Below are 19,756 nucleotides of genomic sequence, written 5' to 3'. Positions count from 1 at the left end.
ATGACAGTAAGACACTAGATCTACACCGTTAAGCTCTTTTTATTCTTCTTCCTGGTTGTGTTAAGAGCACCACTGATGTATTTTCCCCTGCTGCTTTTTGTCTCGCAATAAAGGGAAAGCTGACCTGGATCTTAATTATTTTCCTTCACCACACTTTCCCACCCCTCAGATCGTTTCCCCACCATCAACAGCCTCATCCAGAAAATCAATTTGCGCAAGAGGCGTGACTCTCTAATTCTAGGCGGGGTGATTGGCGTCTGCACCATACTCCTGTTGCTCTACACGTTCCACTGATCTGCTGGTCAACTGAAGGACCTTTCTTTAAGTGTTAATGTTTTTCACTGTATCTGAAGACTTTTTCATGTTTTCATATTGTAATTAATGCTCCTTAAGACATCAATTTAAAGAGTTAAGAAAGGATTTTATTTTTAGAATAAAAATATATCGCATAAAAAAAAGTCTTAATTGAAATTGTTGCAATTTTCAGATTGGAGAGTTTATTTATTTTCGGAATTATGATAACATTTCCATCTTGGATTTTATATATTGCTGCTTATATATCCTGTTGTAATGGTAACTCTTTATAAATGTATGAAGTCATATTGTGTACTACTGTTGATGTCATAATTCTTTATATAGTATTGGCGGCGCCTAATAAAATAAAGGTGATGAGCTCAAGTTTGTCATGCTCATTCAAGTTTATTTACGACATGCAGAACTATGGCACGGTAAACCAGTCATACAGTATAAATGTATAAACATCAACATCAGAGTGCCAAGAACAGTGCATACAGGGAGAACAACCCCATTCATCTCTTTCTAGTATATTGTAAACGTAATGAGGCATTTCAGTAGAGTCCGAACAGGAATCAGTTTGTCATATAGCACGCAAAGCAAGATATTACACTATAACTGCCATAAGGCGTTGTTGTGGTGAACGTACATTTTAGACAGTGTATGAAATAATTATATACATCTTCCCACAGTCAGTCCGTAATTTGTTGCAAATGTTAAGAGAAACGGCAGCTAGTGGCGGCATTACAGACTAGAGGTGCACTGATGCATCTGATGATGAGGTTGTATTTATTTATCTTCACATCACATACCTATCTTATATGCGTTTGTTTTTTGATGTAGATGGTATCTGTCGTCTTCTTTAGGACATCCTCTTATCTAATGATTGCCATTTTTAATAAGCAAAATGCAGTGCCATCCAATTCTTTGTCTGTGTGTCAGGCATGTGTGTATATCAGTGCACCGCTAGTTTGGACTATGAGTAGTTACACTTTCTCCACAGCATGTGCTGTCTGATGATCCAACACTACAACTGTGTGCAGCATTCATTTTCCTTTCTTTGTTCCTGAGTTTGTGGGGTTATTTGACATGAGACTGCGACTTCTTTCCCTTTTCTTTCTTTCGTCCATAGCAACAAAAAAAAAAACACAACTTGTACATTAGAGTCTCTTCAGCTTGTTTTCAACTCAGATGTGCTTTTTTCATCTTCAAAACGACATTCCTCTTCCTCCTCTGGTCTGTGCAAATTTGAGATCAGGTGAAGTTAAAGGAGACTCCTTCCATCCCACAATTCACTTCTGGGTCTCTGAGAGGCAGAGAAAAAGAGAAATTAAGATACACAGCTTTACGCTTAGCATTTTGAGTGTTTGTTTGTATGTCTTTCTTCCATACCTATTGTAAACACTATGAAGATGATGACAGCCACACCCAGCAGCATTGCCAGACAGCTGAGCAGCATAGACAGACGCCCATACTTCCTTGCTCCTTCAATATCTCCTGTATGGAGAACAGACCTCGACTAATGGGACAGGAAAATGAAGCAGGTGATTAAGAGTGAATTATTTAAACGCAACAGAAACAAAAACCCTGTAGTGTTTGAAAAGGCGTAAAAACTGTATTTAGAATATACCACAGACATAATAATAAGAAAAATAATCTACATTGTGTTATTGTGAAGACAATAAAGCTGTAAATAAATGTAACACTCACCACATGTGCATACCACAAGGCACATATGTTGAGCGGCACTGCGGGGCAGAAACAGGACAGCACGGCGAGCCAAAGGTAACTCGGGGGTACGGACCCGGGCGGTACCGGGGAGGGCAGCGGGCCCAGGCTGAGACGGGACAAGGATTTGGGTGGGGTCGCCAGATGCCCGATGGAGCCCGACTTTAGCGGTGATCTGTGTCCGTTCTGGTCAGCATCCAGGGACCGGACGCTCCCTCTGATATTGAGGGAGAATGAGTCGGACGGCTTGATGTTGCTCTGCCCGGTGGGCTCGGTGGTCGCAGTGCTCAGCAGCTTCTCCGTGTCCTGGAAGTCGGTGGGATTGGAAACTTCCCTCTCACCGAGGGTGCTTTTCCCATAGGCGGCATCAGTGTTGATAGCCATCGCTGAGAGATAAGAAATCTCCAAGTCTTAGTATCTGTCTGACCGAGCCGCTTTCCTTTGGATGGAGATGCTGAAGAGTCGTCCTTCAGATGTTCTCCATTGGGGGTCATTAGATTAAATATTATAAATTCAGAAAGCCCAATACCTTCAAGGCAACCTATTTAATTAAGCAGTCTAACTCCATCACAATGTCTTATTGATGAGCGAGATGTTATTGATGTCTGAGTCCCTCTCGCGTTTAGTTGGCGGTGGGCATCGGGACGCACGCCTCGCCTTTTACCCCCCCCCCCCCTATTATGTAGTGAGGTATTACCGCATCCCTTACATCTCCACAGCACATCCCCCAGTGTCTACTGATGCACTAGGCGCGGCGTCTGACAATGCAAAAACAACAGTTAAACGTCTTTGGAAGTGAACACGCGCGGTGCGTAAAAGCTTTCCATTTACGCGCGGGGGCATCAGCTGGATCAGCATGTAGGACACCGCACAGCGTATGAGAGGAAGAGGAAGAGAGAGCTAGAGAGATGGAGAGGGAGTCTCACAGGAACCTCACTGTCTGTCTCAGGTATTCAAACTTTACACCCCCTTTAAACTTCCTCGCCCCTTATCTTATCTTTCTTTTTCCGCCTATAAAAAATGGCCTCCACCGTGACCACAGATAATTGGTTAACTACATAAGTATAATTTACTTGTACTTTAAGTATACATTTCTATTTTATACTTTATACTTCCCTATTTTTTACTCCACATTTATTTGTAAGATTTAGTCATTGCAGATTAAGATTGTACGTCACACTTTAGACTCAGCATATTTTTGTAAAACATGAATCTGTAAAGCAACTAGTATAATGAAACAAATAAAAAGGAAATACTCAATATGTATATTAAGTAGTTGTAATATAATATAAATACTCGAATTTTTACTAACTTGAGTAAATATACTTATAGTGTGGTAAGGATGCCCCCTGGGCGCCTCCCTAGGGAGGTGTTCCAGGCACGTCCAGCTGGGAGGAGGCCTCGGGGAAGACCCAGGACTAGGTGGAGGGATTATATCTCCAACCTGGCCTGGGAACGCCTCGGGATCCCCCAGTCGGAGCTGGTTAATGTGGCTCGGGAAAGGGAAGTTTGGGGTCCCCTGCTGGAGCTGCTACCCCCGCGACCCGATACCGGATAGGCGGACGAAGATGGATGGATGGTGTAGAAAATCGGATGCATCATTGCAGCATATGAAACTACAGATTATTGCATCAGTGATAATAATCTATATAAAATAATAAATACATCAGCTAAATGAATGTATTGTAATGTAATAAGACATTCTGTACACTGAACACTTCTACTTGCTGATAATAGGCTACTTAAACGTAGCACTTAAAAGCTCTTAAACGTAAAATAAAATCTGAATACTTATTCCATCAGAGGAATTTAAATTATCCATCATACAATGTTTATCACTACATCATACACGTCCATCTGTATAATAATTGCCTTGAAAAATTTGGGATTTGGTCAATGAAGTTTTTGAGGTACGTGTAGCCTATTTTTCTTTTCATGCCACTTTCTACTTCTACAGTTCAGAGAGAAATATTGTACTTTTTACTCCACTACATTCATCTGATAGCTTTAGTTACTAGTTATTTTACAAATTATGATTTTTGCACACAAAACACATGTAGTTTATAAAATATTCAGATTCAGATAACTTTATTAGTCCCCAAGGGGGCAATTTAGTTTTACAGCCAACCCATCCATTAAGGGTTAAACTTAAAAAGTGCATTAAAAACTGCATTAGCACGCAATGTATATAATGTAATGTTATAAAATAATACATTAAAATAAACAATAAATAGTACTGCAGCAGTGATACATCCCCCTGTATACAGATGCTTTTCTCTCTCCCGTAACATCCACACATTTACACATGACCCAATCATTACCCACACACACACACACACACACACACACACACACACACACATACACACACACACACACACACACACACACACACACACACACACACCTGAGCAGCGGAGTGCAAGGACCAGTTTTGTTATAGTTATGTTTTCATTTAACAGTCTTGTATGTTGTTCATTTAACAGTCTGATAGCAGAGGGAATGAATGAGCTGGCATAGCGGTTAGTTTTCCGTATTGGCACATAGTACCGCCGACCTGACTGCATGATTTAAATACAGGTATATCCCCACTGTCAGCACATTTTTGAAAGATAACTGTAAAAGCCTCACTAATATAGCAATAGCGTAGTGTACGTCCACAGATGTCATCAGGACCAGCAGCCTTTCCTATTTTTGTGTTTTTAAGTAGTGTTGTGACTTTTGTCTGTTGTATTTCTATCTCTCTCTGAGGCGTTAACATCTCTCTCAATGTGACTATACTATCTGAGAAGGACCTTTCAAACCTGCAGAAGAATTGATTAAAAGTCTCTGGCAAATCGCCGTCGTCTATACCATTCAATTTTATTGGTTGCCCTGTTCTGCATACAGGCTGGTTAATGGCTGCCATAGTTTTAATACCTTGCCAGGCTGCTTTTAGATCCCCACTATTATATTGATTTTCAATTTTATTCTTATACTGGATTTGCTTTTGCTTTTTTTTTTTTTTTTGCTTTCCTTATTTCATTTTTGACTTCTCTTGAGATAGCTTTTTTTTCTCTACCAGGTCCCCTAAATAGAATGTCTTTTTTTCCTGTTGATAACACTTTTCAGTTCCTTTGTTACCCAAGGCTTGTTATTAGGATAAATGACCACCTTTTTTAGATGGAATAACCATATCAAACACAATATTTGACATAGGCAGACATTGTTTCCGTAAGTTCATTAATGTCACTACAAGTGTCGTAAAAACAATTCCAATCCGTATATCCCAGACACCCCCGTAGAGAGGAAATACTGTCTTCTGTCCAGAGTTTTATGGTTTTCTCCTCACGCTCAAGGCGTCTGAAAGCGGGCTCGTACACAGGCATGAGATATATACTATTGTGGTAGGCACCAAGGGGCGGCATGGCCATGGATCTATTGGCCCCATTTAGTGAGCCATAGCAGAGATCTAAGGTGTTATTCCTCTGCGTTGGAGAGCAAGTTATATACTGTTCATATGATCTTAGGGTCTTGTCTAAGATGCAGTGATTAAAATCTCCCATAAAAAACTTGGGAGCCTCTGGGCAAATAGAATCCATTCTATGAGTGACGTCAGCGATACTTGCGCTGCGATTGAAGCATTGGCTCGCGCGTATGAAACAGCTGTTGGAACTCTCGAGGTAAACAGAACGACCGGAGAGACACAGTCAACAGTTCGATGTCCGAAGTGCATATTCTTCCTCTCACTACCACAGTATTACAGTAGGCTACCTTTTATTTATGTAGAGAGGCACACTCCTCATCCCCGACTTTTCCCAGTTGTATTTGGGTCTCGGTCCAGGCGAATTGGGCTTCCAAACCACTTAAGTCCTCATCCCGGTCTGACTCCCTCAGCCATGTTTCCGAAAAGGCGAGAAGACAAGTGTCTTTTATGCCAGGTTTGCACCTGATCCAAGCTTCCAGCTCATCTGTCTTGTGTCTTAATGACTGGACGTTTGACAGCAGGATTGTGGGGAGTCGGGGTAGCCTACGGCGGTTGTCGAGCCTGATTTTTAAGTCTCCGATGCAGGCCTCCTCTTCTCCCTCTTTTCCGATGTTTGCTCCGTGCATGCAATCTGCACAGCTCCGCCGGAATATCTGGTGCTTTCACTCACGGATAAACATTAACATCCTCAATAGACACTCAATAAAACGATAAGAAAGTAAAAAACAAACAATGGATGGGCAAGCTGCTGGGTCGCACACGCACTGGAGCGCCCCGGAAGTAGTCTTGTGTGTTTTTGCAACACAAAACACAACGACCCATAATGAAATACGATGTTTTATTATAAATTAAACTACCCAACAATATAACTGCTTACAAGTCCAACTGAAATGATTGGACCTTTAAACACTTAGTTGATTGACAGAACTGTTTGGATCATTTCCAGTTTCTAAAATGTGAGGCTTTTTCTGCATTGAGTACTTTTACTTTACAACTTTAAGTACATTTTCCTCATGATACTTACATACTTTTACTTAAGTAACATTTTCAATGCAGGACTTTTACTTGTAACAGAGTATTTTTACAGTGCGGTATTAGTAGGCCTAGATTTACTTAAGTAGGGCCTACAGGATCTGAATACTTCTTCCACCACTGGATAGGTCAACGTTTCATCAATGATGAATGAATCCCAATCAACGGCAACACCCCAGTTTGAGATTATTTTCCCTAATTTACAGATATCTGTCTTTGAAATGGGCCAATAATTAGTGTAAACAATATATTCATACAATTATCTATTCAGTTCATTCAGATGTGTTTTTTTCTTGGCAGTGCAAACCAGCAAAGCTCAATCAGAAGAAAAATGGAGAATGCACTATTTGCTCGAAAATTACAAGCATTTAATTTGATAAATATGACAATAGGGCTATTTTATAAATTGAAGGAGACAGAGTTGAAACAAAATGTTTTCTTCATTAAAGCAATTCGATTTACAGTAATAAAGTTAATGAACTAACCTGCTGCTGATGCCAAATAAACTAAGCATTGAAGTGAATATTGGTCAATTTTAAGGATTATTTCACATCAATGCCTTCCTGAGTCTGTAAAAGTTTGTAGTTTGTAGCAGCTGGTGATGCATTTAAGCCCTGAAGAACATACACATATCTTTCACATCTAATATGAAACAGCAAACAAAATTGATTCATACAGTCCTGACTAAATGTCAGCACTTTAACAAGTTATTGCATATATCTGAGGTTTTAAATTTAAATAGCATTTCAATTTAATCTGATTTTTCTTGTTCCTCTTTAATGTGATCACCAGAGATTTATAGGTTAAAAGGGATGAGTGTGACATATGTTGTATGTATCTATCTGTGTGTGTGTGTGTGTGTGTGTGTGATTTTTGGACAAGAGAGCCTTCAGTGCTGGTATACGTTTTATTGTTCATAGTTTGCAGTTTTGTCCACAACAATAAACCTGTAGTTTGAGGAAATATTGTTCTTTATTGTAGGAAAAAAAGCACACATCACGCACAAAATGTATGCAGGTTTCTGTGAGAAAAAGACCACAACATAAACATTCTGTATTGCCTAAAGTAAAATATACCATAGATGTGATTAACACAGGAATATAAACAATGGTGGCTCAAATCTTTCCGGCTATTAAAGTCCAGTCTGACTACTGAGTGGGTGAAACACCGCCTTTCTCAGTCCTCTTCCCAGCAACCCCCATCGACTTCCTCTTCTTGAGTCATCCGGGGCAGGGCTGACCAGAGCAGTTCTTCAGCTGGCAGCTTTAGCATGTGTACAGGAACATAAAGCTTGCCAGTGAAGAACTGCTGTGTGTCAGCCATTTGGGGCCAAGGGTGAGGGAGCGCTGGGTGTCAGCCAGAGAGTGTGAGAGACACCCTGGAGTAAAAGACAGCTAGCTTTAAAGCACAAATGGTGACTCCTCCTTCCTTCGTCTGCTTTAGGTGCACGTATTCCTGCAGAAAGAGAAGAAAAGATCGTTTTAACTTCCCCTCTAAACTCCCTGCTCTGGTAGCGTGGGTATGAGGTGGTCTGCAGCCAGTCACACACGTACAGTAAGTGGGTGCCAGTCGAGCCACAGAGTGTGCGATCAGCTGTGAGTAAGTGGGTGAAATGATCTGATATGTAAGGACTGGGGAGATGCACAAAAGATCATGCGTCAGATTACCAGGAGGGATACATGCATCAGCTGCTCAGCTCTGCCTCTGCACGTCAGACAGTGCCAGCAAGACATTCTTAGATATTCTCTTAGTTAGGATGCTCAAAATCACAGGCCAGTTCCTTTTCTTTTTTTTCCAGTTACCGTGGTTACAAAACATGAGCAAGAGGAGATAAAGAGGAGTAGACAGCCTCTAGCAGAGATCCTGGAATCCTTTCAGAAGTCTTAAGAACTTATTGTTTTTTAAGTCTTAATTAATCAAGTGAATGTTCAGGTGTTTCCCAGAGAGGAAGCATGTAGCTACACCGGATATATGTGTTCTACATGTTGAAGCTTGTAAGTTCAAAGCACACTTTGCATAAGTCTGACTAAGTTGCATGTTTACACATGAAAAAGTAGAATAGACATGAATAGATAGAAGTAGCTAATTTCCAGCATCTTAATCTGGAGTTTGGGGTGTGTTAAGTAGTTATGTTTTAGGCAGGCAACTTTCTCCAACTGACATGACATTGACATGTTCACATAGAAAAGATAATAATAAAATTATATATATATATATATATATATATATATATATATATATATATAATATATATATATATATATATATATATATATATATATATATATATATGATTAATTGTGTCTACACTAAATCCACTATATGTATACATGTAACCAGTTTATGACCAAATACCTGTAAAACTAATGACAATCCCGTCAGCTGTACTTTGTGCTGTACTAATTAGCATCCGTTAGCATGCTAACGCACTGAACTAAAATGAACATTGTAAACCTGCTAAACATCAGCATGTTAGCATTGCCATTGTCAGCATGCTTGCATGCTGACTTTAGCATTTAGCTCAAATCTCCACTGAGCCTATAACTGCTTCATAGAGCCACAAACATGGGGTTTTCGAATATTTTATTCCTTTTTCTTTTAAAGCTATGGTGCGTAGTTTCTGCCGCCCCCATGAGGAATTCTAAGTAATGACAACAAAACTGTCGGCGCGTCCACATGATACAAGCTTTCCGTGACCGCACAAAAAGTTACGCACTAAAGCTTTAATTTCCTTTCTTTTGTCGATCATTCTGTTTGCGAAAACACATAACTCTTACCTGAATTACCACTTAGCTTGCCAACCCAGACCTTAAGGCGTGGATATTGGTTGGAGCTGATGTAGGGAAATACATAAACAGTTCCCTGTTAACTGCATGTACAAATACATGAAACATGTCCAGTGAGATTAAACATACTAAAACTTTGAAAACTGACCCCACGTAAAGCTAAAGCAGGTCTGTGCTTTTTTTGCCTTCGAAGAATGTAATGTGTTGATCTTAAAATATTGAGGACATGCTCCACTTCTCTGGTTGATGATGAGTAACACATACGGTACATTCCTGCAGTAACGAGAACCAGAATAATCTCAGGTATTTGAGTGTCCCGCGGGCTGTAGACTGTGCACAGCAGGGGGGGACAAACAAGACGTATTAACATTTTACAGACGCTGCTGCAGGGAGCGATCATTTTGTCTCACACTTAGTTTGGATTTTATTTCAGAATCTTCCTGAGAGGGCCATCGAGTAATTTCTATTTGCAAATATATAACTGATCAAAATGGAAAATACACAGGTTGTACACAAATAAGATTTCCCCCCACCTCTTGGCAAATGTATCAGCAGTGTGGGTGAGTCAGCATGAACAGAGGCCTGTTCTGACTTGTGACTGATGTACACTGAAAAAATAAAAAAGTCAATAGTCAAATCTACTACTCTTATCTTTTTTTTAAACCACCAAAAGAAATCTGCCAATGTCGTGCCAGATTAACACTTGTTTCCCAATCAAAGCAGGGTCTCATAAATGTTCTACAATCAAGTGTTAATTTTGTAAATTAGTGAGTCATGTAACTGATTACTGGACTATAAAATGGCGCCCATTAATTCCAATGAAAGTTGCTGCAATGTCTCTTCTGCTCTGCCTGCAGGATTTTCACCTCTCCTCTCTTTCAGGAGTCTGCGGTGAGAGCTGAGGCTCGCTAGCCGAATGTGCTGGAACTTCTACCAGGCCTATTTAAGCAAGACTGCTCTCTCGAAAGGCTCCACATCTCCAGTAGGCCTATTTGGTTTGTTTGACATTTTTGCTTTACACTGCTGATGTAGCTGCCCTTCACACCCCATGCTTATCTTTTTGTAAATAATTAAGTTTATTTATTTAAAAGGAAAAAGACATTGGCACTTAAACTTGGCAGAAGCCACACACTTTGAGCCTCTTTCTGGCAGTTGCTAGTCACTAGTGCGCACGGCAAAGTTGTTGTCTCTTCCTGGTTTGCTTCCACCTTTTGTGGCCCACTGCACACGTGTTTTAGTGTGTCATCCCAAGATGTACATAAAAATGGCTTCCCTAGACCCTTGATTATTAAAATTCATAATACAAAGAGTAATAAATGACTTGTCCAGTCATCAGTTTTAAAGACATATCTTTTATAATGGCGCTCTATAGGGGAAACAAGAGGATTTAAAATGTTTGCAGTACCGCTGTTGGCCACCAGGAAACACGACAGAGACTACAGTCATGCTAGTGTCTCTGTGAAGCTGTTGCATAGAATGTATAAAAGAGGTGGACGTGGCCACTGTGACATCACCCATTGGTTTGTGAACTACCGTTTTCAAGCCTCGAGCTTGGCATTTTGGTTGTTGCCGTCTTGGTTTTTTTGCAGCCAGATGTGACTATGTATTTGGACAAGAGGGTGGAGCTGTGGAGGAATGAGGGGTGGATCTGACAGACAACGCAAGCACACTATGCACGGCGCCGTGGTAGCAACTTGTCAGTGATAAGGTTGCCACGCCCAAAAGTATGCCCTGCTTTATTGTGTTTTAAAAAATAAATGAGTCCATAATTTATCATGCTGTATTGAAATAGACTTAAAACTAGCGATTGAGACCCTAAACTCATTAGGAAATTGTTTACTAAGGTAATAAATCAAGTGAGAAGTAGGGTCATTTTCTTATAGACTTCTATACAATGCTGGCCATTAGATAGAATGCGGGTTTAAGCCACTTCCACATTGGCTTCAGTTTTCAGGCCCAGAGGTTGCTGCTTGGTATTTAGGCACAGTGTACACAGGTATAATGTTCACCATCTTAGTGTAGCGTGTTAGCATGCTAACATTTTGCTTAATAGCAAAGTAAAACTGAGGCTGATGAGAATGCCATTGGTTAATTGGCCATGACCTGATGATGGTGTTATATGAAAAGTTATTACAGTTCATGAATGTGTGTACCAAAATTCATGGCAATCCGTCCATAGGTTGAGTTGAGATATTACAAGCTGGACCAAAATGATGGAGCGACTGACTGACTGACCGACTGACACACCACAAGCATGACTAATAACAAATGCCAGAAACACTGATTTGACACAATCTTGTGAACTGTACGTTGCAAAAAAAGGCCGGCATTTGTTACATCTGTATCATAAAGTCAACCACCGCCCTTCTCCCCCACACAGGCCTACACACGCGGTCCTGCCAGTGTTGGTCTGAATTAAGTCAGGGGAGAGAATGTAGAATGTACACTAAAAGTCCTCGGGCCACACCGTTCTCTTCATGCATCCATGGGGCCACACACAGGGCCGCTGATAGTCATAACTGTTGACTATGGCTGCCACAACCTCAAACTTAAACTGAATAAGTTATTTGTTCCATAGCATGCCACTCCTTCCACAAACAGTGACTCTGTATCTTTATGTTCACAATGATGGGCAGTGTTGAGCCTCCGACTATTTTGCTGTGCCACTCTCTTCCCATATCTCTTCTACTTCTTCTTTTTGAGTCTTTCCTAACTTGTCTGTCCTCTCTACCCTCTCTCTCAGTCAGATCAGACTGTCCTGCATTCCTGACATTCCAGCTGCGTATGTTAGAAATTCCATCCGGCTGCTGTGGGCTCGCACGGTCTCTTCCACTCCTGCTTTTCCATCCCTCTATCCTTCACCCTTCTTTTCTCTATCTACTCGTTAACATCTGGTCTGCAGCGGACGAGGCGGACGTGGCTTCTCTGTCAGGTTCACCCTCCCCTCTCCTTCTCTCCCTTTCTCTGGCAGACTGAGCCACATGACAGCCACTGTGGAAGGCCTTGAGACAGGCTTTTATACATGGGGCAATGGTGTAACAAGAGATAACACAGTCTAATAGACAAAAGACTAAGCTTATCTGGGACGTGCATACTCTGCCACAACAGGGAGGATAAGAAAAAGGAAAGACACACTGGAGTTGAGCAGGCAGGATGTCCGTGTAAAAAAGAAAAAGGTATGATGGTGTGTAAACAGAGTGTGAAGGAACCATGTACAATGCAAGGAGGAATTATTGATATTTTTTTAGACTTAGCTGCAAGAACCAGAGCAGATTTATTTATCTAGAGAGCTTAAATATTACTGAAAATTATAAATAATAAAAGTCAGGTGAGATGCGAACAGGTGGAAGCTGCACACTTCTGTTGAAGAGACCAGAACAGAAAACAAAAAAAGGGCATTATGATGGCGAGTGGGTCAGACCTCTCTCCATGCTACGAGTTCACTCATTTGATCTTTTCATAATCAGTGTCATGCCGTTGTGTGAGAATCCCACATGAGGTGACGAGATAAGATACTTCAATCATCGGTCTGACCATCAGGGATGAAACTGTGCAAGCAAATATGTGAGGAATTGTAGAATTATCAGATGAAATGACAGGAGTTGTAGATTTGCATACTGCTGCTACAGCTCTGTGAACAGAAACACGCGATAATTAAATGTTTTATTACATATACATATATTCCTCTGCTGTGTGGGTGGGGCCCATGTTGGAGAGAGTTTACTCCCCCAGATGTAGTCTGCAATATACACTGATCATTTTAGACTGGGAATTGGGACAAAGACAGGGAAAGGGCGGTGGCTTTGGCAACACACTGATCATAGTGCAGGGAGCCTCTTCTTATGCTCTTGCTGCTAGCGGTTTTCAGGACTTTGAAGGCTATCTGACTTTTATCCCGAGATCAGTACAAATAAAGGGTGTGTGTTGTTTTTACTTGCTAAGAGGAATAGCTGAATGCCATTCTGAATTCATGACATCCTGGGAGATGGTATGGTATGAGGCCTGTAAGTCTGTCCTCAGGCAGTCTGTGCCATTTTGTTTGAAGGAACTGGATTTATTTTACCCTAAATGAACCCACATAACACATCCATTCTTGCCCCATCCTCCCTTGACAAGGCACGCAATAGGAATGAAGGGTGTAACCCAAGTTGAGCAAGATGGCTTCACTTCTGCAAATGTAGGCAATAAAACCAGCACAGGGGAGGTTGCTTATTTTTGCCTGGATGCAGGGCAAACAACACATGTAGTCAAGATTAGTTGCTTTTTAACTGACACCCTGTCATTGCCGTGTGATCCTCATTGACAGGGTGGCTTGTCACGCTCCGGGTTGCAATGGCACAAATGCAGCTCGTGACACAGCCTATTGCGCATTCCTACCGGCACACTGAACTCTGGCTGTACAATTATGTAAGACAGGCTCCATCGATGTAACGTACACTACAGTAAGCTTTCCCTTCCTAACCATTATCCCAGAGAAATGCTACTTTAGGTATGCATTACTGCACTTTGCTTTTAAAATATAAAAAAAGAATTGTATATAAATTAATGGAGGAGACTTGAGAGGCCTAAATACGTCACCTGCTGTAATAATGTTTAACTCGTTCTTACTGACATCCAAAGTAATATTCTTGTGTATATCTTTAATTTAAAGAAAGATCAGATGACTGCTGGCGTCACTGCATTACTGAGAAATGTTATCTATCGCCCTAGTTATCTTCCTGATTTTCACCTATCCCCTACTTGAGCACAGGCTTTTTCCTTGGCCTATTATGAACTCAGCAAATCTGACACTTTTTGACACGTATGGATTACATAAATGCAGACTTCACAGGTTGATATAGCCTATAATACAACATTTGACAGTTAAGTGCTAGTACATATTACTAAACAAATTCTCTGGAGACTTGAGTAGGCTACAAGTTTTCTGTTTTTCTATACTTGATGACACAATTGGTTTAAATATAATGTAAAATACACCTGTAAATCTTTTAGCACTTATAGCATGCTGTCTGTGTACCTTTGCTGGCTTTTCTGTTCCATTCGGTGTTAATTTAGTCATAATTCTGACTTTTTAGCACATTCCAAGCATCCATTTAGCTGCTACCAGCCTTTGTAAAATAACATCATCTAAATGTTGATAAAATGTTTGCAGGAGCTTAGAGGTCGTGGTCAAATTTCTAGGGTGCCCATGATTCATTTCAGCACCTCTGTGTCAGTGGGCCTGGAGGATATGATCTACATGACACACAGACAGGCCTTCAGCCAGAACTACTAACATCAAATCTATATCCTCGACAATCTGACGACGCCAAATTGTGCAGAAAGCTTCTGCTGTTAACCAGAAATCTACATGAATATTATTAAGGACTGGTTTCCCAGTTACCGTTTCAACGCAAACTGGGTCATCAAGCCGCCACAGGCTAAATCAGGATGACAGGAAGAAGCGTTTAGCCAGCAGAAACACACAGACAGCCTCACAGCGAGTCATACGCCCCACCTTGACCACCGGCCGGGTTGCTCCTGCGCGGCCAACCATCAGGACGGTCCAGCGGAGTTCAGGCTGCCTCGCCCACTACTCCGGCGGAGTCGTGGACCTACAACAGGGTGTGTCGTTGTCTGTTTGTTTTACTTCCACGATATAAAACGGTCTGGCAGCTTTTAGATATCTGCTGGTGATCAGCCTACTTTTCTTAGCAGCGCAGCAGCAGTGTAGGACGCAGCGCAGGACTTCAGCCCCTTTTACACAACTCCTCTCTCTCTCTCTCTCTCTCTCTCTCTCTCTCTCTCTCTCTCTCTCTCTCTCTCTCTCTCTCTCTCTCTCTCTCTCTCTCACACTCTCTCAAGCAAGTCAGACACACACCCGGCTTCCCCTCCGATCAGCTGGCAGCGTAATGACGTAGAAGCTACGAGAAGCGGACGTCAGAATCTGCACGGATCTGACGTGTGCACGCTTTGTGCAGCTCATGAGGCAGCAGATCGACCTGTTATTAATAGTCTTCTCTTATTCACGCAGGAAGATAGCCTGACAAGCCAGACCCACATTTCTAGGCTAGCAGGAAGACATTAAAGGGAGTTGTAGAGCAGCCTCATTGCTCAGGACATAAAGCAACATGTCTGTCTTTTTTATGAGTTTATGACAGTATGACCCCAGTGAAGGTTTGACAAGTATAGCATCACAAACAAACACATGGTAGCCTAATTGATTTGTCTATATGAACATGTTTTATTATAAATCTGTTGTATGGGTTATTAATTAAAACAAAGCTTTACTTAGGCTATTTATAATACTAGGTGTTAAATGCACTCACACAAATGCACTGAAAGACTCAAAATGAAAAAGATTGAATACACGCACAGAATTAATACAGTTGTATGACGCCCACATCTTTTCTATATTTAAAATATAAAATACAGCTGTTCAATAACAAGGCTACTGGTCTGACCTCTGAAGTTACATAGGCCTACATGTTAGACATGTGCATCTTAAATGCTACTCTGCTTCTGACGTGTGTTGAAAGTCTCAGGGAGAATTATAATCATGAAATGTCAACATTTAAAAGATTCAGGATGAGTTTTCTCACAATGCAGCTGTTAAGGTATCAGTTTGAACCTGCAACTACTCACACAAACATTATGCTGCTAGGCAGCAAACACATCTGTAAATGGCCACCAGAGACATGAGCAGGTGAAGATGAACGTGTTAGCGTCTCTACACTGATGCACATGGACACTCTCACGGCAAAGACTGTAAGGCCTGTCTCCTTTTTTCCTGTCTCTTCAAATACCAATCAGTGTGAACCTGAGCTTTTTGTCACTCTGCAGCTTTAAGGTTGCTGCAGTTTAAGAAACTGCTTCCTCATTGTCACCTGACACACTGAGCACACACAGCAAATACTCACGAGACCAAACCCGCTGTCTCATTCTCCTTCCTCTGCCTGTTTTATAACAACTTTATAAAAATCATATCGAAGAATATTTGAGATTTTTGAAGATTTTGTGAAAAACACCTTGTCAATCACTCCATTGCTAACTGGTGACATTTGTTGCCTTCTGATTCAGCCACAATGTCCTTTTTAAGCATTTTTGGAGGTGGCAGTTATTATGAATCGTCATTATCACAGGCAACTTAATGTAGGAACAGTATTAAAAGTAAAGGAAAGACAATTCATCATATCACTCGTAGTGTTCTTTTGTATACATAGCTTTTGCCTCTAAAATATGTGCTCTTCACTTTTTTTTATATATTTGTGAATCTTTTGTTATGAGCTCACAAGGTCAAATAGTTGGTTAGGGTTTAAATGTCTGTGGCGAAAAACATTTTCAGCCAAAAGAATAAGCTGTACTCTACACGTAAGATGATCTAACTGCCCTCTGAAGACTGTGTCCTAACTGCTATCCATATCTAGAGAGAAGTATACCAGTAAGGTTAAACCCCATTCTGTTAAACATTCACCGTGACGGATTCACATTTCTAAGGCTTTTATGTAACAAACTCTAATTTGGCATGTTTGCAAAAGCTGTTATTGAAAATGGCCTTGCAAGCAGATGCCAGTGCACTTACTGCAACTCAAGATCTGTTTTGTATATTGATGGCTGCACCAGATGGTGGAGCATGCGAGTCACATCTTCCCCCACCCATTATCCGTGAATCGTAAGGGAAATGGTTCACAACACATAAAAACAGAATTGTGGGTTAAAGGTTGTGTGAAAAATGAAATAAGTGTAAATGTGCTTTGTGTTCAAAGTATTCATCTTGCCTGCACAAACATGGGAAATATTATTTTGTTTTTGTGATATCCTGACAGCCCACTCTCTGTCACTTTTTAAACGGGGCCCTTAAAAACAATATTTGTATTATGTCTTCATCTCACTGTGAACTTTGTCACTACTGCATGGATAAATGTTACGCGTCTTCTTTGACTCAGCATCATGATTTATCTTTCTTCCTGTAGTTCTTACTGGAAGAGCTCTGATATGTGGGGAGGAAATGCAGAAGCAGGACAGGCTTGTTTGAGCTCAGAGATTGAGACTATTCTTAGCACTGGTGGGTGTATGTATTTTGATTGCAGACAGAACATAGCATCTAAGTTTAGTTTCCAAGCAGTTATTAGAAAGGTGACATTGTGTGTTATGCTTTAAAAGGGATTGTGCTTCAAAGGGCCAGACTGTCCAACTTAATAAATTCAGCATGTGTGTGTTTGTTTCTGTCTGTAAACATAAATGTGACTCTGTCCTGAAGAACCAGTGGGGGACTGGATTCTGTGGGACAGGAATAGGATGGAAACTCCCTGGGAAATACCAGGCATCGTGCTGTGGATGTTGTCAGAGGCAACATATGAAATCCCCATGCAGCAATTTAAAAGAACATGGTAATGTCACATCAGTAACACGTTAGCGCAGAGCTCTTCTTTCACTTAAACAAATCAGTGCGGAAATGTTTTCTTTTTTTTTGATACAGAAATAGAAGTATTAAATAATACTACTAATAAAAAATACTCTCCGCAGATCAAACAGTCCATCAATAGTACAACATTTTGCAACACTTCATTTTACATGAAACTGCCTTTAAAGCTGCTATAATCAATATTTTCATATACATCAGGTGGGCCACAACTCTAAATGAAGGTTAAGGTTGCTGCGTATATCTGCTGGATGTGTAAATAGGCAATTGTTAAAGATTACAATATGTCGGTGTTGCTTTTATATCTTGTTTCTGCTGCACCCAAATGGCCAAAGAATCAGTAATTGCAGGTTTAAATGTGGTTTAAAGTGAGACTGTGGAGCTTCTGTTAAATAGCTGCCACTGTGGCAACAAGTGGAAATTAATGCTTAAACGTAGTGTAACAGCAGCACAAGTAGAGAGGAGTCGTAAAGTAAAGTAAACTGACTCTATAATGTAAGTTAAATATCGAAAGTTAGCCAAGCTACCATAGCCTTCTGGTCATACCAGACCAAGTAAGGCTTCTTTTGTAAGTTATATAGTCTCATTATGAACCTTTGCAGATCCCAAAAGATTCACTCAAGTACATTTCATGAGCATAACAAAATGAAGTGTGACATAAATGGAATTTACGTATATCATAATATTTTACACGTGCACTGACTCTTCCTTGTTCTTTATTATTGTGCCTTTAGCTCAAGGACAGCTACTTCTGTCCAGCTCACTCAGACATCTCGTCAATGACTGAAGGACCACTTCCCAAATTGATTCAAGGGCTTAAAATATTTTAGACTGACTCACACTGCCCCAGTTTCATCTGATGATCGTGTGTGCTTCCTTGAATTGAGATTTTATTTTACTGTGACGACAGAAAGCATGCAGTTGAAATGTTCTGTTTGGATTGGTCAATTTGTTTTGTGTCCACCAGATGGCTTCAGTGTCTGTGGAATTGTCCCAGAAGTAGGTGAACTGAAGACCACTTAGCTCACTACTAAGACAACCAACAAGTAAAGGGGAAAAAAAGATAATTTTAAGAGGATGAGAAGAGAGGGGAACTCATATATCCACCCTATATAGACTCCAAACTGAAAAAAGACAAAGACATGATGGGCAACATTTTGTAGAAATATAAGATCCTATAAGTCCAAAACTAATAAATCCAATAGTAACAGTCTTTACTGAGACAGCGACTAATGACAATATCTACCTTACTAAAATAAAAAATAGTTATTACAACTCAAGTGATGCTGTGTGATCATTTGGAAAAAAGAAATACACTTGGTTTTTATTTTTATGGACTGTAAACGGAGTAGTGCTATCATTCTATAGGCTAGATATTCCATAGCAGCGTAAAATGTTGTATGCACATTATAGTTAAATGTTTATGTTTTCCCATCTCTATTCAGCTTCATTGTCATTGATTTAAGCTGTAGGCCTGTCTATTTCTATCTATCTTCCTGGTAATTGTTCTCGGAACTGTGTGTAACATTGAAAGTAATGGAAAATTCCTTGTAAGTGTACACATACCCAGCTGGCATTTTAATGTTTATTTACGGTTGAAATAACATCATGGTCCAGGGTTGAATCACCGTTGAATTTGGTTTCGACGTTGAGGTCGGTCATGTGCCGGCTGGGTATTAGGCCTACTTGGCCAATAAATCTCATTCTAAGGACTTAAATACATCTGTCAGGCCTAAACTATTACGTCATGTTAGGTCTGGTCACTGTCAGATTATAGTTTGTGTAACGACCTCGTGGCGCAACGGTAGCGCGTCTGACTCCAGATCAGAAGGTTGCGTGTTCAAATCACGTCGGGGTCAAATATTTGCCTTCACCTGGAATATAATGGGTTGTTATGACCTTGCATTGCAAACCATAGTTAACGTTGCTGTTATTGTGTCCAAATCTTAGTTCCTCATGCCAATTTGGTATTACCCTATTCCTACCAACTCAGGCTGAAATACGTATCCTACAGACTAACGTCAGTAATTGTTAGAGTGAATGAATTTG

General features: G+C 40.6%; 2 protein-coding genes, 1 long non-coding RNA gene and 1 other non-coding gene across 4 annotated transcripts in view; 2 read left to right on the top strand and 2 right to left on the bottom strand.

Moving 5' to 3' along the window:
• The window catches only part of LOC116036929 (Golgi SNAP receptor complex member 1-like), a 44,094-nt gene extending 43,416 nt beyond the window's left edge, over nucleotides 1-678 (top strand). Inside the window, exon 9 of the mRNA XM_031280591.2 lies at nucleotides 170-678. Coding sequence (XP_031136451.1) covers nucleotides 170-294 — 125 coding nt within the window. The 3' untranslated portion in view covers nucleotides 295-678. The remainder of the gene's footprint in view (nucleotides 1-169) is intronic.
• A 453-nt stretch (nucleotides 679-1,131) lies between these two features.
• trarg1b (trafficking regulator of GLUT4 (SLC2A4) 1b) lies at nucleotides 1,132-2,890 on the bottom strand. Its single transcript, XM_031280595.2, has 3 exons — nucleotides 2,005-2,890; nucleotides 1,687-1,813; nucleotides 1,132-1,600 (listed from the first exon to the last, which is right to left on the bottom strand). The coding sequence occupies exons 1-3, from the start codon at nucleotides 2,404-2,406 to the stop codon at nucleotides 1,587-1,589; spliced, it is 543 nt and encodes a 180-aa protein (XP_031136455.1). The 5' UTR covers nucleotides 2,407-2,890; the 3' UTR covers nucleotides 1,132-1,586.
• Nucleotides 2,891-7,408: 4,518 nt separating this feature from the next.
• LOC116037104 lies at nucleotides 7,409-15,105 on the bottom strand. The gene is made up of 2 exons (XR_004101788.2): nucleotides 14,804-15,105; nucleotides 7,409-7,975 (listed from the first exon to the last, which is right to left on the bottom strand). It is a non-coding gene; the product is annotated as an uncharacterized LOC116037104 (long non-coding RNA).
• Nucleotides 15,106-19,494: 4,389 nt separating this feature from the next.
• trnaw-cca lies at nucleotides 19,495-19,566 on the top strand. The gene has a single exon. It is a non-coding gene; the product is annotated as a tRNA-Trp (tRNA).
• Nucleotides 19,567-19,756: the final 190 nt, after the last annotated feature.

The sequence above is a fragment of the Sander lucioperca genome, chromosome 13 (genome assembly GCF_008315115.2).
Source record: "Sander lucioperca isolate FBNREF2018 chromosome 13, SLUC_FBN_1.2, whole genome shotgun sequence".
NCBI lineage: Eukaryota > Metazoa > Chordata > Actinopteri > Perciformes > Percidae > Sander > Sander lucioperca.
The sequence above is the reverse complement of the archived record's forward strand: the minus strand, read 5'-3'. Positions and strand labels throughout refer to the sequence as shown.